This window comes from Mus caroli, chromosome 13 (assembly GCF_900094665.2).
Source record: "Mus caroli chromosome 13, CAROLI_EIJ_v1.1, whole genome shotgun sequence".
Lineage (NCBI taxonomy): Eukaryota > Metazoa > Chordata > Mammalia > Rodentia > Muridae > Mus > Mus caroli.
This window is the reverse complement of record NC_034582.1, coordinates 47,706,584-47,725,579: the sequence shown is the minus strand read 5'-3', so window position 1 is coordinate 47,725,579 and position 18,996 is coordinate 47,706,584. Positions and strand designations below refer to the sequence as shown.

Sequence of the window (18,996 nt, the reverse complement as noted above, 5' to 3'; positions counted from 1 at the left end):
GTGTATGTGTGTGTGGTGTATGTGTGTGTGGTGTGCATAGTGTGTGTGTGTGTGTATCTGTGTGTGTGGTGTATATTTGTTGTGTGTGTGTGTGTGGTGCGCATGTGTGTGGTATGTATGTGTGTGTGGTGTATATGTGTAGTGTATTTGTATATGTGTTATGTGTATGTGTGTGTTGTGTATATAGTGTGTACCTGTGTGTGGTGTGTGTGTATGTGTGTGTCGTGTAAGGCAAATCATCAGCTTGTACTTTCAAGACGACACCACAGGGGTTGGTTAAAGAGTGTAGCATAATGAATGTTCTGGAGCCCAAGAGCCACATGAAACTGGCCATCTGGGCAACAGCTTCTAAATGCTTGGTACCAGATCTGAGTGCTCGCAGAGCCGGTAGCAGCAGTGGAGAGTGACCTATGGGTGTGTCTGAGTATCTCCTGAAGGTGTTGCTAATGGGGTAGATGGGAGGCTTGTGGATATAAGGAAGACTCCAGGTTGCTCATAGCAAGGAACTGGGAGGATCCTGTTGAAAAGAGCTGAGTGGTAGAGGATGCTGCAGGGGAGTCGGGAGTGGCTGTGTGGGAAGCTCGGCTTTGCTCGGAGAGGAGTCAAGCCATCCACGCCTTTGCCGCCTAGGGGGAAGGTCCTGGCCACAGGTCGTGAGGTCTGTGGCTGCTGGCATAGGGGTGACATCAAAGTCAAGTGAAGACATGCCACCTGTGTGGTGGTGGAGTAGCTGTGAGCAACCAGGGCAGACACACAGCTCTGGCCAAGCACACAGAGCTCTTCTCTCTTTCCTTCCCCAGCCTGGTGGAGCTGTTCTAAGAATGGACTGGGATTGCTGGCATCTTATGGCCGGTGGGGGTGGGGGTGGGGGTGCGGGTGGGGGTGGGGATCTGACGCCAGGCTTGCCCTGCACCTGGAGGGTCTTTATGTTTGTTGTTTCAGTTTAAGTGAACCACTATGGCTTCCCTGTGTCAACCTTGTGGTTTCCCTTTCTGTTCACATTAAGACCTGGTGGCTGGCCCACTCCCCCAAGTTTCCATAGGACCTGTCTGTTCCTGTTTGTGACTTTGCTGGCTGTCTTAGTTAGGGTTTTATCACTGTGAAGAGATGCCTGGTCACAGAGACTCCTATAAAGGAAAATATTTCACTGGGGCTGGCTTACGACAGTTCAGAGGTTTAGTCCATTGTTATCACAGGGCAGGAGGTGGGGAGTGGGGTGGGGACGACATGGTGCTGGAGAGGAGCAGAGAATTCTACCTCTGGATCCTGCCAGAAGCAGGAAGAGGTTGCCATACTGGGCGTGGCTTGAGCATCTAAGACTCAAAGCCCGCCTCCAGCGACCACTTCCTCCAACAAGGCCACACCCACTCCAACAAGGCCATACCTCCCTAATACTGCCGCTCCCTATGGGCCTATGGGGGAGGGGCGCATTTTCATTCGAACCACCACACTGACCTTGTGTGCGGTAACCATGGGAGGGCTCCTCCTTGTATTCAGAGCCTGTAGTGCCAATGTCTGTGTCTGCTGTTCTGTGCTGGACAGCTCCCATCCCCACCATAGAGTTCTCTCTTGGAACATTGCTCAAACATCCTGCTTACCTAGTCTTACTGCAAGTTCTTAAAATGGAACGGGATGCATTGCATTGACATATCTTAACCGTGTGGCCCCACACTGATGGAAACCTTCCATTTGGAAGTGTTTTTTAACATTTGGATTTTCAAATTTTTAATTGTGCCAATAGAGTTTAAATCTGTCATTGTGGTTATTTGTTTATTTATTGAAAATTGTTTATTTATCTATCTATTGTGTTTGCACTCTTGTGCATGCACAAGTCAGAGCACCAATTTTGGGGTCTTGGCTCTCTCCTACCATGTAGGGTTAAAGAATAAAACTCAGCTCTTAGTACTTGACAGTGGGAATCTTATCTGCTGAACAATCTCATTGAACCAGAAGGGAGATGTTTATTCATTATATCCCCCATCTCTCTTTCTCTTTCCTTCCTCCCTTCCTTTCCTCCTCTTCTTCCTTTTGCTTTCTTCCTGCAAGCTCCAAGGACCTTCTCTGCCAGTGTTCTTACACAAGGTGGAATGGTGTCCTAACAAGAAACTGGGGAGGAAGGATTCTCAACTGCACAGTCGCCCTTACCTGTGCTTACAAACTTGAGGATCCATGGGGGCATTTTGCTCTTCAAGTTGCTTAAGAGAACAATGCAGACAGATCTATAGATGCCTTGTACCAGCCCTGCAGAGGATTTATACATGTATTTTTTGTCTATTTCATTTTTTTTGAGACAGATGATACAACACAGATTGGCTTTGAACTCCTGAATGTCCTACCTTTACCTCCTTAGTACCAGAATCACAGATGTAAGCTACCACATTCTTTCTGTAACCTCATTTAAACAATTTAAAAGACAGGAGTAAGCAAGATGGCTCAGAGATTAAAGGTACTTCCTGCCAAACCCGATGACCTAAGTCCCATCCCAAGGGCCCATAGAGTGAAGGAGAGAACTGACTCCCAAAAGTTGTCTTCCAATCCCCACATGAACACCACAGCTCTCTCCCTCAGCATGCACAATAAATAAATAAATATTTAAAAATACAGAGGTGGTATTGGTTTAAATAATATAGGTATAAAAATAAGGATGGAGGGTTATCATTTTAACATGTGATCAAGGTCAGAATCATGTGTGAGCTGTCCAAATCAAAAGCCTTCAAATCCAGTACTGCCTGGTTTGACAAAGCCCAGATGTGCTAGCTCCCACTAGCTGGTGGCTACAATGCTTAAAAGCGTGAGCTGGCTTGGCTCAAAGTGCTGGGCCCAACAGTCCCCACTCCTCACCATCATTAACCCAATATAAAATTAGAGCTGCAAGAGAGGTGTGCATTTTCATTGGTCTTCTGGAGAAATTAGATTGGGGAAGCGGCTGTCAGACCAGATTAGATCTTTGCTGTTTATACCGTGTAGTACAGACAGCAGAGAAAGAGTGTCTGCGTGGCTAATAGCAACACTTAACTGACATTTCTTGCTAAAGGATTAGAAAAAAAAAACCTTTTGTATGTGGTCTTCTATATTCTTACTGTGGGAGAATCTTCACAACATAAAATCTGCCACATTAACCGTTTCCAAGTGCACAGTCTGATTACATCAGTACAGCCATGTTGCCAACACACAGATCCCACACAAACCCCCATTCCACCCTGCAGGTCCTAAATTCCACTCATTCAACAGCTCCCATTAACCCCACAGCCCAGTTCAGTGTTCTGCCTCTGTGATTTTGAACATGGCGTACATCCTCACAGATGAGCCCCCAGGCTCCGTGTTTATGTTTTTCATGTTGGTGTGTGTGCAGGCACATGGGAGTGTGCATGTACTGAAGACACCATCTACCTCATGTTTTGACACTGGGTCTCCTAGTCTGGAACTCTTCAATTAGGCCAGGCTGGCTGGTTAGCAAACCCCATGTCTCTTCTATTCCCATTTCCCCAGTGCTGGGGGGTCAGCCATCATATCTGGAATTTTTTTTAAAGTGTGTCTTGGGAATGCTCCAGTGGGCCATTCCCTCAGCTTCAGCATCTTTTGGCAACTAGCTTAGTTCATCTTACTCACACTGTCTTCTAGGTTGGTGTGTGATGTTGGAATTTTTCCCCCAACCCCGACCCAGGCTGAAAGATGCATCTTCTCCTGCATATATTCCATTTTGCTTATCCCTTCATTTGCCTGTGGGATTTGAAGGGCTCCCCGCTCTTGTGAATAATGGTGGCTGTGAGTTCCTGAGGGCCAGCAATCTGCTGGTGGCCCATGTTCTGGGAAGCAGAGTTGCTGAATCATCTAGTAATTCTGTATTTAGCTCTCTCCAAAGAGGTGGCGCCATAGTTTACCTCTGCCATCATAGGAAAGCATTCCTGCTTCTCTACATCATTGCTATCATTTGTTACTATCCTGTTTTAAAATGATCTCTCTCTCTCTCTCTCTCTCTCTCTCTCTGAATGTGAGTGTTTGAGTGTGTATGTGTGTGTGTGTGAGTGTGAGTGTGGGTACCCATGGGGGGGGATGGGATGTTAAGGCTACTTTGAGCTATCTAACTCAGACACAAGGAACTGAATTTATGTTCTTTGGAAGAGCAGCACAGACTCTTAAGTGCTGAGCCATCTCTTTGGCCCTCGTCTATGATTTCATTTTGTTTTGAACAGTTATCTTGAGTGAGTATAAAGCAATCCCTCACTGGACTTTGGGTTTCCATGTCTAATGGCTGGCGTCAGAACCTCTAAAGCGGGTGCACTTTAGAGAAATGTCTGTGGAGATTCCTTGTTGGTGCTCTGTCTGCTCATCTTTTGCCTTTTCAGTTGTAGATGTTCTTTCTATACTGAGGGTCCAAATCCTTCTGAGACTGTACATTGGCCCTCTTCTCTGGATTCCCCCTTCACTTTCTCAATGAAAATCCTTTGCTGGGCAAAGGTTGAATGAAACCTAACTTATCTACTTATGTGGGATGGTGAGGAGTCTTAAGTGGTTCAAAACAACCTCAAAAACAGAGAATAAACTTGGAGGCCTCATACTACCATTCACAAAGTTACCCCAAAGTTACAAAATTCAAAGCAGTGTGGCACTAGCATATGTATGTATCTATGTATGAAAGTATAATATGGGGTCAGGTAGGTGTGGTGTACCACTTTTCTGGGAGTAGCTCCAAAAATCCCAGCATTTGGAGGGCTGAGTTTGAGGCCAGCCTGGGCTGCACAAGATCCTCTGTCCATATTCTAATATAACAAAGAATGGCTTACTTGGAAAATTCATAGATGTGTTTTTAAATTTCCTGTGAAACCACCCCTTTTCCATGTTGTAATATCAGTCATAGCCACTGTTTACTTACCTTTTATGAATAGTTCTCAAGAGTGAACATTTTGGAAACATTTAAAGGAAACAACAAACTCAGCATAGGATGCCTTTAGTTCTGGTACTCAGGAGGCAGAGGCAAGCAGATCTCTGTGCATTTGAGGCCAGCCTGGTTTGCATAGTGTTTCTCAGGCCAGCTACATTTCCAGACAAGGGTCTGGAAAGGCTACATAGTGAGACCCTGCCTAACTAGAAAGGGGATACTGTTACAATATAAAGTGTTATACTGAGGGCAAGTGCCATGGAAGAGCAAGGTGAACACTTCTCAAGGGTGGCGTCTGCACCCTGCAGGAGACATGAGAACCTCTGAGCTCAGGCTGGGGATGCAGGAAAGGAATCCAAGATATTGCATGTTTTCAAATGCTGAATTCCTCAGGCTTTTTCATTTCGACTCCCCATCCTTGATATCCTTGCGTCCCAGAAAACACCTCTCCCCAGAATGCAAGTATCCTAGGGTACTCAGGTCCCTCATCTAAAATGTAGAGTGTTTGCTTAGGACAGCCACATACCTTTCTATAGACTTTCAACTGTATGCTCAATATAATGTCAATCATGTTACACTGTGTTGATCAGAGAAGAGAAACAAATGAATGAATATGTATACTATGTATATTAAATATAGACAATCTTTTTCTTGACATCTTTGATCTGAGGTTGGTTAAATCTGAGGATATAGACACCATGAGGGCCTGCTGTGTAATCTTTGTAGACAGGAGTCAGTCCTCAGGAGGTGAGCATTCAATCAGGTGAGAGGACTTGAGAATAGCCATTGAAATACCACCCATATTAACCAAAATTATGTTACAATAATGAAGTCCCTAAGGCAGGCTACTTTCTTTAGCCCATGGGTCTTGAGGTGCATGGTGGAGAGGTACATCTGGCAATAGCTTTCTTGATGGTGGCATCCAGAGGTGGTGTGGGGCATAGCATATATGCACATGTGACATGGTTTCTGTCCTTATAACGCCACCAGGTTCAGTTGTAAGGACCCACCTTGTTTTCACATTTTCCCAAGTTTCCATCTGTAAACACTAATGGTAGAATGAGTTTTACCCCCTCAAATCTTCCCCTCTGGGATTAAAACTTGAGGGATGCTAAAATCACACAATGGAGCCACAACTCCATTGGAAATAATTTACCAGTCACGTCCATACCCCAAACATGCAGTGTGTTCAAGGCAGCAGACAAATTGAATGAAAAGAAGTTGGGAACTGAGAACAATTTAGGGGGAAAAATCCAAATAATTCCAAATGTTGCAAACAACCAATGAATCCTCAGTCAGCAAAGTGTGATGGGAACAGTGTCCTTTCCTGCACAGATGGTCTGTCCTGTTGTCTACTCCTGTTTGAAATCCTGTCCGTGCTGTCCATAGACAGGGGCTGGAAGAAACCCAAAGACAAAGAATGGAATGCTAACTTCAAGGTTTAGAACAAATGGCAAATAGCTTTAGAGGATTTAAATACTGGGATCTATCTAATTCTACCTATCATCTATCTTCTATCTATCTATCTATCTATCTATCTATCTATCTATCTATCTATCTATCTATCTATCTATCTATCATCAATTTGCCTTCTATCTGTTTGTCTATCATCTATCTATCTATCTATCTATCTATCTATCTATCTATCTATCTATCTATCTATCTATTTTTCATCAATCTATTTTCTATCTGTCTGTCTATCTGTCTATCCATCTATCATCCCTCCCTGCCTCTGGTCCTTTCTCTGAATAAAGACAACCCTGCCACATGCACTGGACTCTGGGGCTTCCTGGACCCTTCCAGATGGTTTATCCAACACTGAATGTACACAGTATTTCCCACTCCTCTAAGCCCTGTAAGACTCTGTCCTCTCCTATCTTGTTCCTTAGTTGCTATATTTCTTTAACGAGAGCTCTACCTTCCTCGTTTCTCTTCCTTGTCTGGTCTATAACTGTCTCATACTCACTACTCTGGTGCTTCCTGCCGTGGCGTCCATCCTCATTCCCCAACTCCCCCTGCCACTTCCACCAGCGCATCTCTTGAGTGAGACTCACTATGTCTCCACTTAACTCCCAGTTTTCCAAAGTCAAACCTTTGCTCTTTGTGTTTGATAGCACAGCCAGCCTTCAGCCTGAGAGTCAGATGACAGAGCCTTCTGGATTCCCTAGAATTTTATGAATTGCTTTAAAACTTCGGATTTCAGGCAGGCGGATTTGTGAGTTCGAGGCCAGCCTGGTCTACAAAGTGAATTCCAGGGCAACCAGGGATACACAGAGAAACCCTGTCTCTAAAAAACAAACAAACAAACAAACAAAAACCAAAACAAAAACCAAAAAAACAAAAAACCAAAAACTTTGGATTTCAATTCTATGCTAATTCTAAGTGTATAAAAATGTTATTGGGAATGATCTAGATAACCACCTTATGTAATGGCACAGCCTTAGCGTCAGTTCCACCCCCCCCCCCTTCCCCCCCCCCTCCCCCCCCCCCCCCCATGTCAAGATGTTCCACTTTCCTAGTCCCCAGCAGGCAACTGTCAGTTTTAATCAGGCTGTGGTCTGCGCATTCTCTCTAGCTCTTCTGCTTACCCTAGGAATGCATTTACTCTGCATGTGGCTTCTCACAGCGGGCTCTTCTGTTGTGAGTGGGAAGGCCAGTCCCATTATCTATTAGGAACACCATCTAACCTGTTGTATTTCATGTGTTATTATCACAAAGGGCTCATTTCCGTTCCTTTGGGTCTAGGAGCCAGTGTTACATATAGATGATTACTGCTTCCATCAGCGGTTTTCTTAAGTAACAACTTTACAGAGAGATAATTCACCCAATTAAAATAATTAAAACTTATGATTTGCTGCTTCTGGCCCCATCACCATCATCAATGGTAGAGGATTTACCCATACCCGACCATCCACCTCTCAGCCCTCAGTTTCTTCTCACCTCATCCCAGGGCAACCACAGAGAAACTCTCTTCCCCTGTCAGCACTGTAACAAACACCAGAGGCTATCAACGTAGGAAGGGAAAAAAATGTTGTTTTGGTTCACAAGTTTTAGGAGGTCCCTCCAACGACTGGTTGATAAAGCCCTGCTTTGAGCCTGGGTGATGTTTCATGGTAGGAGTGTGCGTCAGAGCAAAAGAGAAAGGTGGAACAGATCACAGACCCTCAGCCTCCCCCGAGCTTTTCACTAGACCCTACTTCTTAAAGGTTCCCTTTAGCACATAGCTCCTTAGAAGATGGGCACGAATCTGACACAGGCTTTTGCTTTGTGTTTGCACCTGAATTTCCTTTGCCGAATGCAAGCTGGGAAGGTCAGAGCCAGTACCTTGTCTTTCTCCCATTCTGAGGGAGGCACATTTAGTCTCTACCCTTAATACCATCCACACTGAGATTTTCACAATGCACCCTTTGTCTAAGGAATTTTCCCTTTATTACTGATATGTGTGTGTATGTTTGAGTGTGTGTGCATGCGTGTGTGTGTGTGTGTGTGTGCACACGTGTGTGTGTGTGTGTGTGTGTGTGCTATGCTTACTGTGACACATACGTGGTGGTAATCCCTGTCAGGCATCAGGTCTGTCCTTCTACCATGTAGATCCCAGGGATTGAACAGGCCATCAGGTTTAAGAGCAGTCTCCTTTCCCTGCTAAGCCAGGTCCCATTATGTCATTTAATTTTCAAGTATGAAGTAACATGTCATTTTGGTATAAATCCATTTGACTTGGCATACAATCTCTTTATATGTCAAGGGTTTCATGTCCCTAGTATTTGGTTGAGAATTTTTCTATCTATCATCAAGAGATCCTGGTATATAGTTTTCTTGGGATATATGTCTGGCTTTATTATCAAAGTAATATAATGTAGATCTCAAGAAAGAACAAGGAATAGTGTTTCTTCTTTAACTTTCCTGGGTAAAAGTTTATGAAGAATTGATACCGTTTGGTTTTTAAGGGTTTGTGGAATTCACTGCTAAAGCTGACTAGACCTATTTTTTTGTTTCTTTGTTTTTTTTAGGGTTTTTTGTAGGTAGCTTCTGGCTACTGGTTTAATACCTTGAAGGACCCTCATGGTTTTTATTTGTATTTTTTTGAGTCCATTTAGCCAACTTTCATTTTCTTCCTTTATATTATCTGCGCTGTTGTCACATGGAAGACCAGGAGCCCTTCATATTCCTCAGTCTTTATTTTTGTAAGGCCAGTCATACTGCCTCCCATTTACTTCTGATTTGAGTCATTTGACCTATTTGTGTTGCTATCTTAGCTAAAGAGGAATCAATTACTTGCATGTGAAATGAACCAATTTGAGGGACCTTTGTCTTTGTCCTTTGGATTCTCTATTTTTTTTTTCAGTTCCACCACAAATCTGTGGCCTACCTGCGCCCTCCCTGCCTCCACTTTCACCTTGCTAGAATTCACACAGTTCTTCACACCAACCCCCCCCCAGATGCCAAAGGACACAAATGTCCTGTTTTTCTCACATTTCCTGCTTTCCATATGGCCCTGCCTTGGGACCAACAAGCCTTTCATCCATTTGCCATCTGGCCAACCCCAGTCATCCATGAGATGTTCCCTGGGCTCCAGACAGAGTCCTATGCCCCAGTGGATCCTCTTGCCATCTGTAATTGTGTAATAGCATACGATGTGTGGGCCATACTGGATAATTCTTGTGTTTTGGGGCCCTAGACTGCTCTAGGCTTCTTTTGCGTAAACACCGAATTTGCAAGGTCTATGGGAGTATTTTATGGACATGAAATTGAACATGAGGCTATGCCCACCTCTCTCCTATTGAGCTTCACTTCCCACCCTTTGAGTACACGCTGTCTCAGGTACTTGCAGGCACAGTAGCTTCTTGGACTCTCACCAACCTGGACTCTAGCCAAAACAAAGTAGATATTTCTTTAGACAGATAAACGCTGGTAGCCATGGACACTAGTATGTTTATTTAGTATTGCTTCTTGGGGCGGTTGAATTATGAAGAGAGTTCAACATAAGGCCCCATGTGCCAGCAAATTCTTCAAACTCTTGTGGTGAGGACCAAGAGCTCTGGAGGCAACACTGAAGTCCAGAGTTAAAGACATGTTACTGTATAGTTGGGTCCTTCCATTCAAGCTGGAGCTATGTATTAATAACAGTAGCCAAGAGTGCATGAGAGTATAACCCTCCCAACAGTGAGGGCCTCCCACACTGAGGCTGGAAAGGGACATTTCAAATCAGATTCCAGATGCCCCTGATTTTGTTTTGAAATCTAAATTTCAGGACAATTTGTCATAATGCTGCATGCCTAGATTGGTTTTAATTATCTCATAAACATCTAATAGAATTAACCAAACTCCTGAGCAGACTTCCATTTATTAAGGTTCTATTTTAGTACTGATGTTTAGTTAGTCGTTTGGTAAGCCACAGTATATTCCATAAAAACTGACAACTTAATCGAATCAGTTGTGTCTTAGTTTAGGGTTTCATTGCTTGTGAACAGACACCATGACCAAGGCAACTCTTAAAAGGACAACATTTCATTGGGGCTGGCTTACAGGTTCACAGGTTCAGTCCATTATCATCAAGTGGGAGCATGGCAGCATTCAGGTGGGTATGGGGCTGGAGGAGCTGAGAGTTCTACATCTTCATCTGAAGGCAGCTAGGAGAAGATTGACTTCCAGGGAGATAGGGCGAGGTCTTAAGACCCATGCTCACAGTGATATACTTCTTCCAACAAAGCTGCTCCTCCTAATAGTGTCACTCCCTGGGCCAAGCAGATTCAAACCAACACAAGTTGTTTGGCGTTATCTAGCACATTCCAGAACACAGAAAACTTAGTTGACTCACTACATAAGCAAATGTGGAGGACATAGTCAGAAGATCATTAAAAAGCCCAGGATTCATGTTCCCTGGCACAAATCCATTTCCTGCCTCTATTTACTTACAGCTGATAGCTTTTTACTGGACTCTGAAAATTATTTTGGTCAGCCATGTTTGCTATTGTTCCACAGTGATTCAAAAACTAAGAAAGTGAAGTGTTAGCACGCTGTTTGCCTGCAAAAAAAAAACCAAAAAAACAATAGGCGCCATGTTTCACACGCTCGCATCTCATGTCAATTTTAGTTTTAAAATGTGGGTGTGGCTTAGTTTCCCCTGGTTTTGTGAAAGGAGTGCCTTTCTTTGTCTAAGAAGGTACAGAGGAAAGGTATTTGACGGTTTGTAAATGAAGAGTGTACATTTAAACTATTTTATTTTTCATTATGCACTATTGAGGATGCATGTATGTCTGGGTGTGGGTATGCGCCTGTGATGGGTACCAGATCCCCTGGAGTTGGAGTTACGGGGAATTGACATGGGTGCTGAGAACCACGCCTGGGTCCTCTGCAGGGACAGAATATGCTTTTGATTACCAAGCCGTTTCTCTAGCTCCAGAGAAAATATATTTACACATCTTTTATGGTCGTGGGTAATGCTTGCCAGGAGCAAAGATCTGGCTGGATTCAATCTTAGTAACAATTAATACGTACCTTCAGTCCTCTTACCCAGAAGACACAGTCTACACTATGCGTTGGCTGACACCCAAGACGAGGTGGCCAAGGCCTGCCTTGTGGCAGCCTGTGGGTGGCCATGATGTCTCTCCATGGTATATGATGTTGGGGACATAGGATTCTTTGTCCCTTGTTTCCAGTGTGGTCACAATGATAATGATACCAACTTCTTGAAAAGGTAGAAGATTTCGTGGACAGAGGGAAACATTCAGTGTACTCAACGCTGTGTCCTGGGAGCAGAAACATTCAACGCCGCACGCTGGGAGCCTCACTTTGCTTATTTATTCCTCTCAGAATTTAAAAAGAAAGCAAACCAGGTGTGTGTGTGTGTGTGTGTGTGTGTGTCTGTCTGTCTGTCTGTCTGTCTGTCTGTCTGTCTGTGTGAGATGAATGTGTGTGTGTCTGTGTAATGTATGCACTGTGTACATACATGTGCACATGTATGTTAGAGTATGCATGCACATATGTGTGCATTCACAGGATGGCCAAAGTTAGACATTGGGTATCTTCCTCTTTCACTCACCAATCACTTCTTTATAATTTAAATCTATTATTTGAGAACTCCATACGTGTATACAATGTATTACAGTTATGTATCCCCCCCACACTCCAAGTCCCCTGAATGCTGCTCCACTTCTGTTTCCAACTTCATGCTCCCATTTTTTTTCAATCTCTTGAATTCAATTTATTTTACGTATATACATATGAGTGCGGACCCATCAACTGGCGCACGCTCACCTCTCTCTTTCTCTCTCTCATTTTCTTTCTTTCTCTCTCTTTCTTGTTTCCTTTCTTTTTTTTTTCATCTCTCTCTCCCTCCTTCCTTCTACCCTCCCTCCCTCCCTTCAGTTAGCTACAAAGTAGACCTACTGCTTTAGGGGAAACTGAGGACTAGTCAAGAGAATTTGGGTTTTGAACTGTGGAAGTGGCTAAATGTAATTGCGAATTTTTTTTAGGTGGAGATAGTGAACACAAACTTAATCACTTCGGTTTTTTGTTTGTTTGTTTTTGGTTTTGTTTTTCAAAAAAAGGCAAAATCTGTGCTTTGGGGGTTTTCAAATTAACTCTCCCAACGTCTGCTTCCTCTGCTAGGTATCTCCTGGTCAGTAGCTGGAGTTCTGAAGCAACATGCCGGAACAGAGCAACGACTACCGGGTGGCGGTGTTTGGGGCAGGTGGTGTTGGCAAGAGCTCCCTCGTTTTGAGGTTTGTGAAAGGGACCTTCAGGGAGAGCTACATCCCGACTGTGGAAGACACCTACCGGCAGGTGATCAGCTGTGACAAGAGCATATGCACGCTGCAGATCACCGACACCACCGGGAGCCACCAGTTTCCGGCCATGCAGCGGCTGTCCATCTCCAAAGGCCACGCCTTCATCCTGGTCTACTCCATCACCAGCCGGCAGTCCCTGGAGGAACTCAAGCCCATCTATGAGCAGATCTGCGAGATCAAGGGGGATGTGGAGAGCATCCCCATCATGCTGGTGGGTAACAAGTGTGATGAGAGCCCCAACCGCGAGGTCCAGAGCAGCGAGGCAGAGGCCCTAGCCCGCACGTGGAAGTGCGCCTTCATGGAGACGTCCGCCAAGCTCAACCACAACGTGAAGGAACTCTTTCAGGAACTCCTCAACCTGGAGAAGCGCAGGACCGTGAGCCTCCAGATCGACGGCAAGAAGAGCAAGCAGCAGAAGAGGAAGGAGAAGCTCAAGGGCAAGTGCGTGGTCATGTGAGAGGCCTTTGTGCAGGAGCTGCTGCTCTCAGGGCCTCTCTCTTCCTCCCCTCTGTGAATCCCCACTGTCGTCAGGGCAGCATGTCTGATGCCCGTGTGTTAAACATTGCATTTGGCTGCGACACACCCTGCAATGTCCTTCAGAGGCATTCCACACACCCCACTAGCCCACCCCCCTCAGGAGATGCAGAACCTGGGATGCATCTTAGCATCCCAGGCAGCCGAGGCCAGTCCTGAGTGGGCTTTAGCCATTTGAAGATGAGGGGACTCAGAGCTGTGAACACAGGAGAGTACTGTGTGATGCATGTGACAGCAGGTTAGCCCATGTGACAGCAGGTTAGACCATGGCTACCGGTACCATCCCGCATCAGGCAGCTTAGTTCAGAAGTCACTAACGTCTTTGGGGGAGGAGTAGGCAGGCAGTCGAAGGAGGTGAGAAACCAGTTGGTCCAACATGGACCTGTGGATCCCGTCCATCACCCGTGAGTGGATTTTTAGTGGGATTAAAGACAAAAATACCATAACCCCCATCTAAGCGATACTCATGCTATTCCTACTGACACACACTGAGGGATTGACCCCCTCTTTCTCAAAGCCTTCTTAGTAAGCACCGGGTCAACCTGTTAGGAGTATACCCTTCATATGTAATGCCAAGGCCACTTGTGGCATGATGCTGTGTCAGAACTTCTTCAGTTGAGTCAGGACATTGTGACATCATGTAAACATTGCAATAACCACCCTGTGTGTGTGTGTGTGTCTCCCCTAAACTTTGAGGGTTCTAGAAATGTGAACTAACTTTCTTCAGACCTTTGAGGGTTGCCACTTCTTCCAGCCCTCTGATTTTTAAATAAAAGGAAATAAAGTAGGCGTGTTTTTAGACTCCCTCTTCCCCTCCCCCAAGATGGTTTTCCTGTCTTAAATAACTCAATGAGTACCCAGCTGGGAACCAGCCAACCAAGAGCATCTAATAACCAGAAGCACATCCATTTTTTTCTAAATGACGTGAGCATGTAGATGCTATGCGTTGCACCTTAATGAAATACTTTGAAACAGACGTCGTTCACTGTGTTTTTAACGATTTACCTACATCAGAAGTAGATTGCTAGAAAATACATCTAATTCGTAGTAAATCTTCTCCTCGTTCCTTGCTAAATGCTCTTAAGAGTTCCTCAGAGCAGCGTGCATCCCAGACACAATCCTCTCCTAAGGACTTTTGAGTGCACCCCGTATTCTTCAGAAGGAATCATAGCTACTGCTTGAGGGATCAGTGGCCACAGTGGCTGCAGATAGGTTGGGCTAATCTCTCTTTCCTGGGCACAGTGCCCACGGCTTAGTGTAATTTGCCTGCCATCCTGGAGTCCAGCTGGATTTTGATTCTTGGAAATTCTTACTTCCATAGTCAATGAGAAGGCTGGTCTTGGGTGCCAGCTTGACCATTCTCTAAGCCATCTTACCACTAACCAGTCCACAGGTAGAGGAGGCTGTAGCACTGTGTGAGCCTATACAGTACTCTCATGGCCAGCAGGCATGGCCAGCGGGCAGAGGTCCCAATGCTGGGGTGTTTTGGTCAGCCTCTTTCTTGCTCCACCAAAGCCTCCGAAGCACACTGTGTTCAAACACTCTTGCTTCCTTCAGACCTCTATAATTCAGTCTGGCCCTCTCTGCTCTGCCAATCATAACTCACCCTGGTGATGTGCTGAGGGCCAGGGAGTTCCCTCAGAAAACTGTATGCCTCAGCAATCTTACCATCTCCTTAGACCTCTAGAACAAAACCCTTGGGGTTACCTGGGCAAGCAGCCACACTGAGAAATGAGGAAACCCAGGAACCAAGCAAGAAGAGCTTGGAGCCCTTGTGCCCCATCCAAACCCACTCTGAGTCTCTTCTATCTTCCCCATTTGTTTCCAGTGGCCATTCTCTATCACAGTGAGATGGAGTTATGGAATTTTCTAGAATGTCTTCAATTTGTTGTTCCATTTCTCCTTTCAGAGAAAACATATCACCTTGTCATTTAGATTTGGGGAAAAGCGAGGGAAAGACCACTGCTCTGTGGATGATGTGACACATGTTATCTACACATCATATAGAATATATATATATATATATATACATATATATATACACACACACATATATATATATATATATATATATATATATATTTATATTTATGGCCATCCCTTTGCAGTAAAATCCTGTCTGTCCTACCGACTGTCATCGTGCTTCAGACACAAGCATTGTGCCCCATGCTTCCCTATTTCCAGTGACCGCACATCAGGGTTCTTTCAGCCCTGTATGTCAGCTTCCATATTCCTAAGTGTTTCAGTCTTCATTGACAAGAGGATTTGCTACAGCTCCATCCACAGTCTTTGCTCCTCTCTATGCTGGCTGTGAGTTTAGAGGGTGGGAGGGAGGTTGGTGAAGCCTCCCTCCTTGGGCTTCATTCTGACACTACCTTCTATAGATTGAGCCAAACATTGGGTAGCTATCTTAACATCGCCTTTGGCAAACTTCCCTCTGACTCAAGGGCTGAGGACACAGTACTATCGGGCCAGTGGCTTTCAGCTTTGCTTTGGTCCCAGCCCAAGTCATGACGCTGAGACTCTTGGTAATACCCTACATTGCACATGGGACTGGAAACTTCTGACCCAGCCTCAGCTCATTATAAAACTTGAAAACTTGCTTTGAAGATGGCACTCTGGGGTTAAGCACGGGACTCCATGAGATCCCTAATCCCCATTGGTCCCCTCTCCATTCAGTGACAAGCCATGGGCACGCATCTAATGCATCAAGTCCAACACAAGAGCAATATCCAATTGTCCACTAGATCTAAAATTATATATATATATATTATGTAATTTATCTTCCTGCACTTTTAAAGCATAAAGTAGTAAATTGTACATATATAAATCTCTATATATCAATACGCTAGTATATTGGTTTCACTCTTTGTAACATTCTTTGTAGAAGAAGATGTACTAAATATTTTAAAATTGCGCTGTGATATTCCTCCCTACCCCAAGTTTGTAACGTGTCGCTCCTACTCAAGCTGTTTGGAAACACCCAAAGCCAAAGGGGCATATGGAACTCCTACAGGAAGGACACCTCCTGGGATTCAGTGGCTCACAAAGACCTTGTGTCATTCAAGCATCTGTGATCAGAGTGATCATTGGCCTGTGAGACGCCGGCACATGCTTCCACTGCAGCCCTTGCTGTTCCGGTTCCATTTCTGGGTGTGTCTGACGTACTCTGTGGTTACGAGGATCACCTTGTATAAGGTTCTAGCGGCAGCGATGGCCCCAGTCCACGGAACCAGTACAATAAAGCTCAGTTACAGCACCCTGGCTGGAGTTTGGGCATTTTTGTTTTGTGTGTGTGTGTGTGTGTGTGTGTGTGTGCGCATGGACCTGTGGAGGTCAGAGGTTAACATCAGGTGTCATGTCTCAGGAGCCAACTATTTTGTTGTTGTTGTTGTTGTCGTCACTGTTGTTTTGAGACAGTATCTCTCACCAGGACATGGGGATTGCTGATTGCACTAGTGTGGCTGGCCAGAGAGCCCCAAGGATCATCCTATGTCCCTCACCCTGTTACTCAGGCTCAACTTTTTAAACAACAACAACAACGAAAAAAACCTATGGGCTCTGGATTCAGATTCGGGGTCTCATGTTTGCATAGCATCCATATTAACAAGCAGCTATCCCTTCTGCCTCAGGACCTCTTAAATACACACACACACACACACACACACACACACACACACACACATATATAAAACAGAATGAAAACAGAAGATAATGTTTTCAAATCTAAATTGATGAGTTTCAAATGCTAGGGAATACACACACACACACATATGATATACATATTCAGATTATTAGGATTATTAAGAGATATATATTTTGCTCAAGCCACACACACACACTGTGGCATGGCATAGAGAGCTACAGAGAGTCAGGCTACCCCATGCATTGTCTGGGTTTTTATGTGGCTGTCCACAGATCTAAACTCGGGGCTTTGCACTTTGCTGACTGAGTGAGTCATCTGTCCAGCCCTGCACTTCAGATGTTTAAGGGTTGATCTGGCTGCCATGGTGTGGACCTGCTGCTCTGCCAGCAGCAGCCACATGGCCTTGGGGGAATTACAGGTTCTGAGCCTGTCTTGGACAGTAACAAGCTCCCCTGGGGGGCTCCTGGGAAATTTTCCTCGTTGCTCCTGGCCCTGGGTGGAAGTAGGGGCTGATGCCTCAGGCATGGACAGGGGAGGGAGAAGGAGGGTAAGACACCGACTAATCAGCAAGGAAGCCAGTTCTGCACACTCGCTCCCTTCAGGTAATTAAATAAGGACAAACCCCCTAGCAATTGCTTCTGGACTTGGGTCCTGCCACCTGTCCATTCTTCTTACTCCACAGACTGTTAAATAAGGCCTGCTTAAAAAACAAAATCCAGTAAATAGGCCAGAAATTATAGTCCTGACTCTCTCGCTGACCGAGTGACTGTGCTTGGCTTCTACTCTGCGCTTCTGCAGAACGGGGCTTGCCAGAATCTGCAGGGTGGGCATGGGATTCATTTAATGCTATACCCAAAGCGCTGGGTGCTGGCTTGCTGAGCCTTCCGTGGAAACAAGCATACATACGATAGGGAAGGTCTGCAGTGCAGAATTTGTTCTGTGCAAATACAAAGACACAGAAACTTTCCCATTTTAGAAGTCCTTTGAACAGCTTTTTGGTCATGCTGTCTGCACACCATGCCTTCCAGTTCCCTGTCTGCCTTTCAACCCGCCCTCCCCATTTCATAATCAATGATGCTTTATCCAGCCTTTCCTATCTATGAGCGGGTCCCATTGGTTTCCCCAGAGTGTAAAGAGATGCTGGTTGCTATTTATCAGACTCCCCTGAGCAGATGAAGTGTTACAAAGGGATCGAGACTCAGGAGCATCCCATCCCAGCATCAAGAGATGTCCTTCCAGTCTTAATTATATAAGATGCATGTACACACACACACACACATACACATACATGCACACACATGTACGCATGTCTGACAGCATGGAGGTTCATGTATCCCTAGACGGCAAGACACTATTTTCACACTAGTCATCTCCAGGCATCATTGGTGACTTAATCAAAGAAGACTTAAATTAGACTCACAAAACCAAGACTACATATGTACACATATATTATATGCATATTCACACACATACACACATCACACACACATCACACAAACAAAATGTTTTAATGGAAAAGTTTCCCTGGCTAGAGCTTAATTAAGTCAAGTAAGGACTTAGATTCCCCAGAACACTCAGAGAATTGAAGACTCCTCTTAATTGAGATTTTTTTTTTCCCTAATCACCTTTGAGTAAATGAGCCTTGCAATGTGTTTGGAACAGGGCCGCTAATTCCTGTTGGAGGTAGTACACAGCCTTTTCAGGGAGAAAGAGGCGGGGGGGGGGGGAGAGAGAGAGAGAGAATGAATAATCTTAGGACTATGGCTGAGGCAGAGTCATCTGCTAATTCCTTCAACTATGGTTGGAAATGATGAAGCATCTCTTTAAATTGAGGAAGCCCACCAACTACATAACAGCCCTGCGCTGTCCCGGAGTGTGCCTTCCACATGCAACATCCTCCAGAGAGAGAGATTCTCCAGGCCAGAAGATGGAGATGGCACCCAGCCAGCCAGTCAGCCAGCATCAAAACCCAAGCCTTCTTTTCCTTTTCTGGCTGCCAGGCTGGGCTTTCCACTAATGGACGAGGACTCATCTCCGGCACGTGGTCTGGGATTGCTCTGCTGGGATCTGTCTTTTTTAGGTCACATTTTTACTGCTTCTCGCTACACTCCAAACTCCGGGCTGTCTGCTTCCATTCACACATAGCC

The 18,996-nt window shown here is 45.0% G+C and overlaps 1 protein-coding gene across 3 annotated transcripts in view; it reads left to right on the top strand.

The window, feature by feature from the left end:
* Diras2 (DIRAS family GTPase 2) overlaps window positions 1-16,462 on the top strand; it is a 28,003-nt gene extending 11,541 nt beyond the window's left edge. The window contains exons 2-3 of one of the 3 annotated variants that reach the window (XM_029468655.1): window positions 11,577-11,715; window positions 12,491-16,462. In XM_029468655.1, coding sequence (XP_029324515.1) covers window positions 12,527-13,126 — 600 coding nt within the window. In that variant the 5' untranslated portion in view covers window positions 11,577-11,715; window positions 12,491-12,526 and the 3' untranslated portion in view covers window positions 13,127-16,462. Of the gene's footprint in view, window positions 1-11,538; window positions 11,716-12,490 lie in introns of all 3 variants that reach the window. The other 2 variants (XM_029468656.1, XM_021181090.2) reach the window with 2 other exon arrangements.
* The last annotated feature ends 2,534 nt before the right edge of the window (window positions 16,463-18,996 follow it).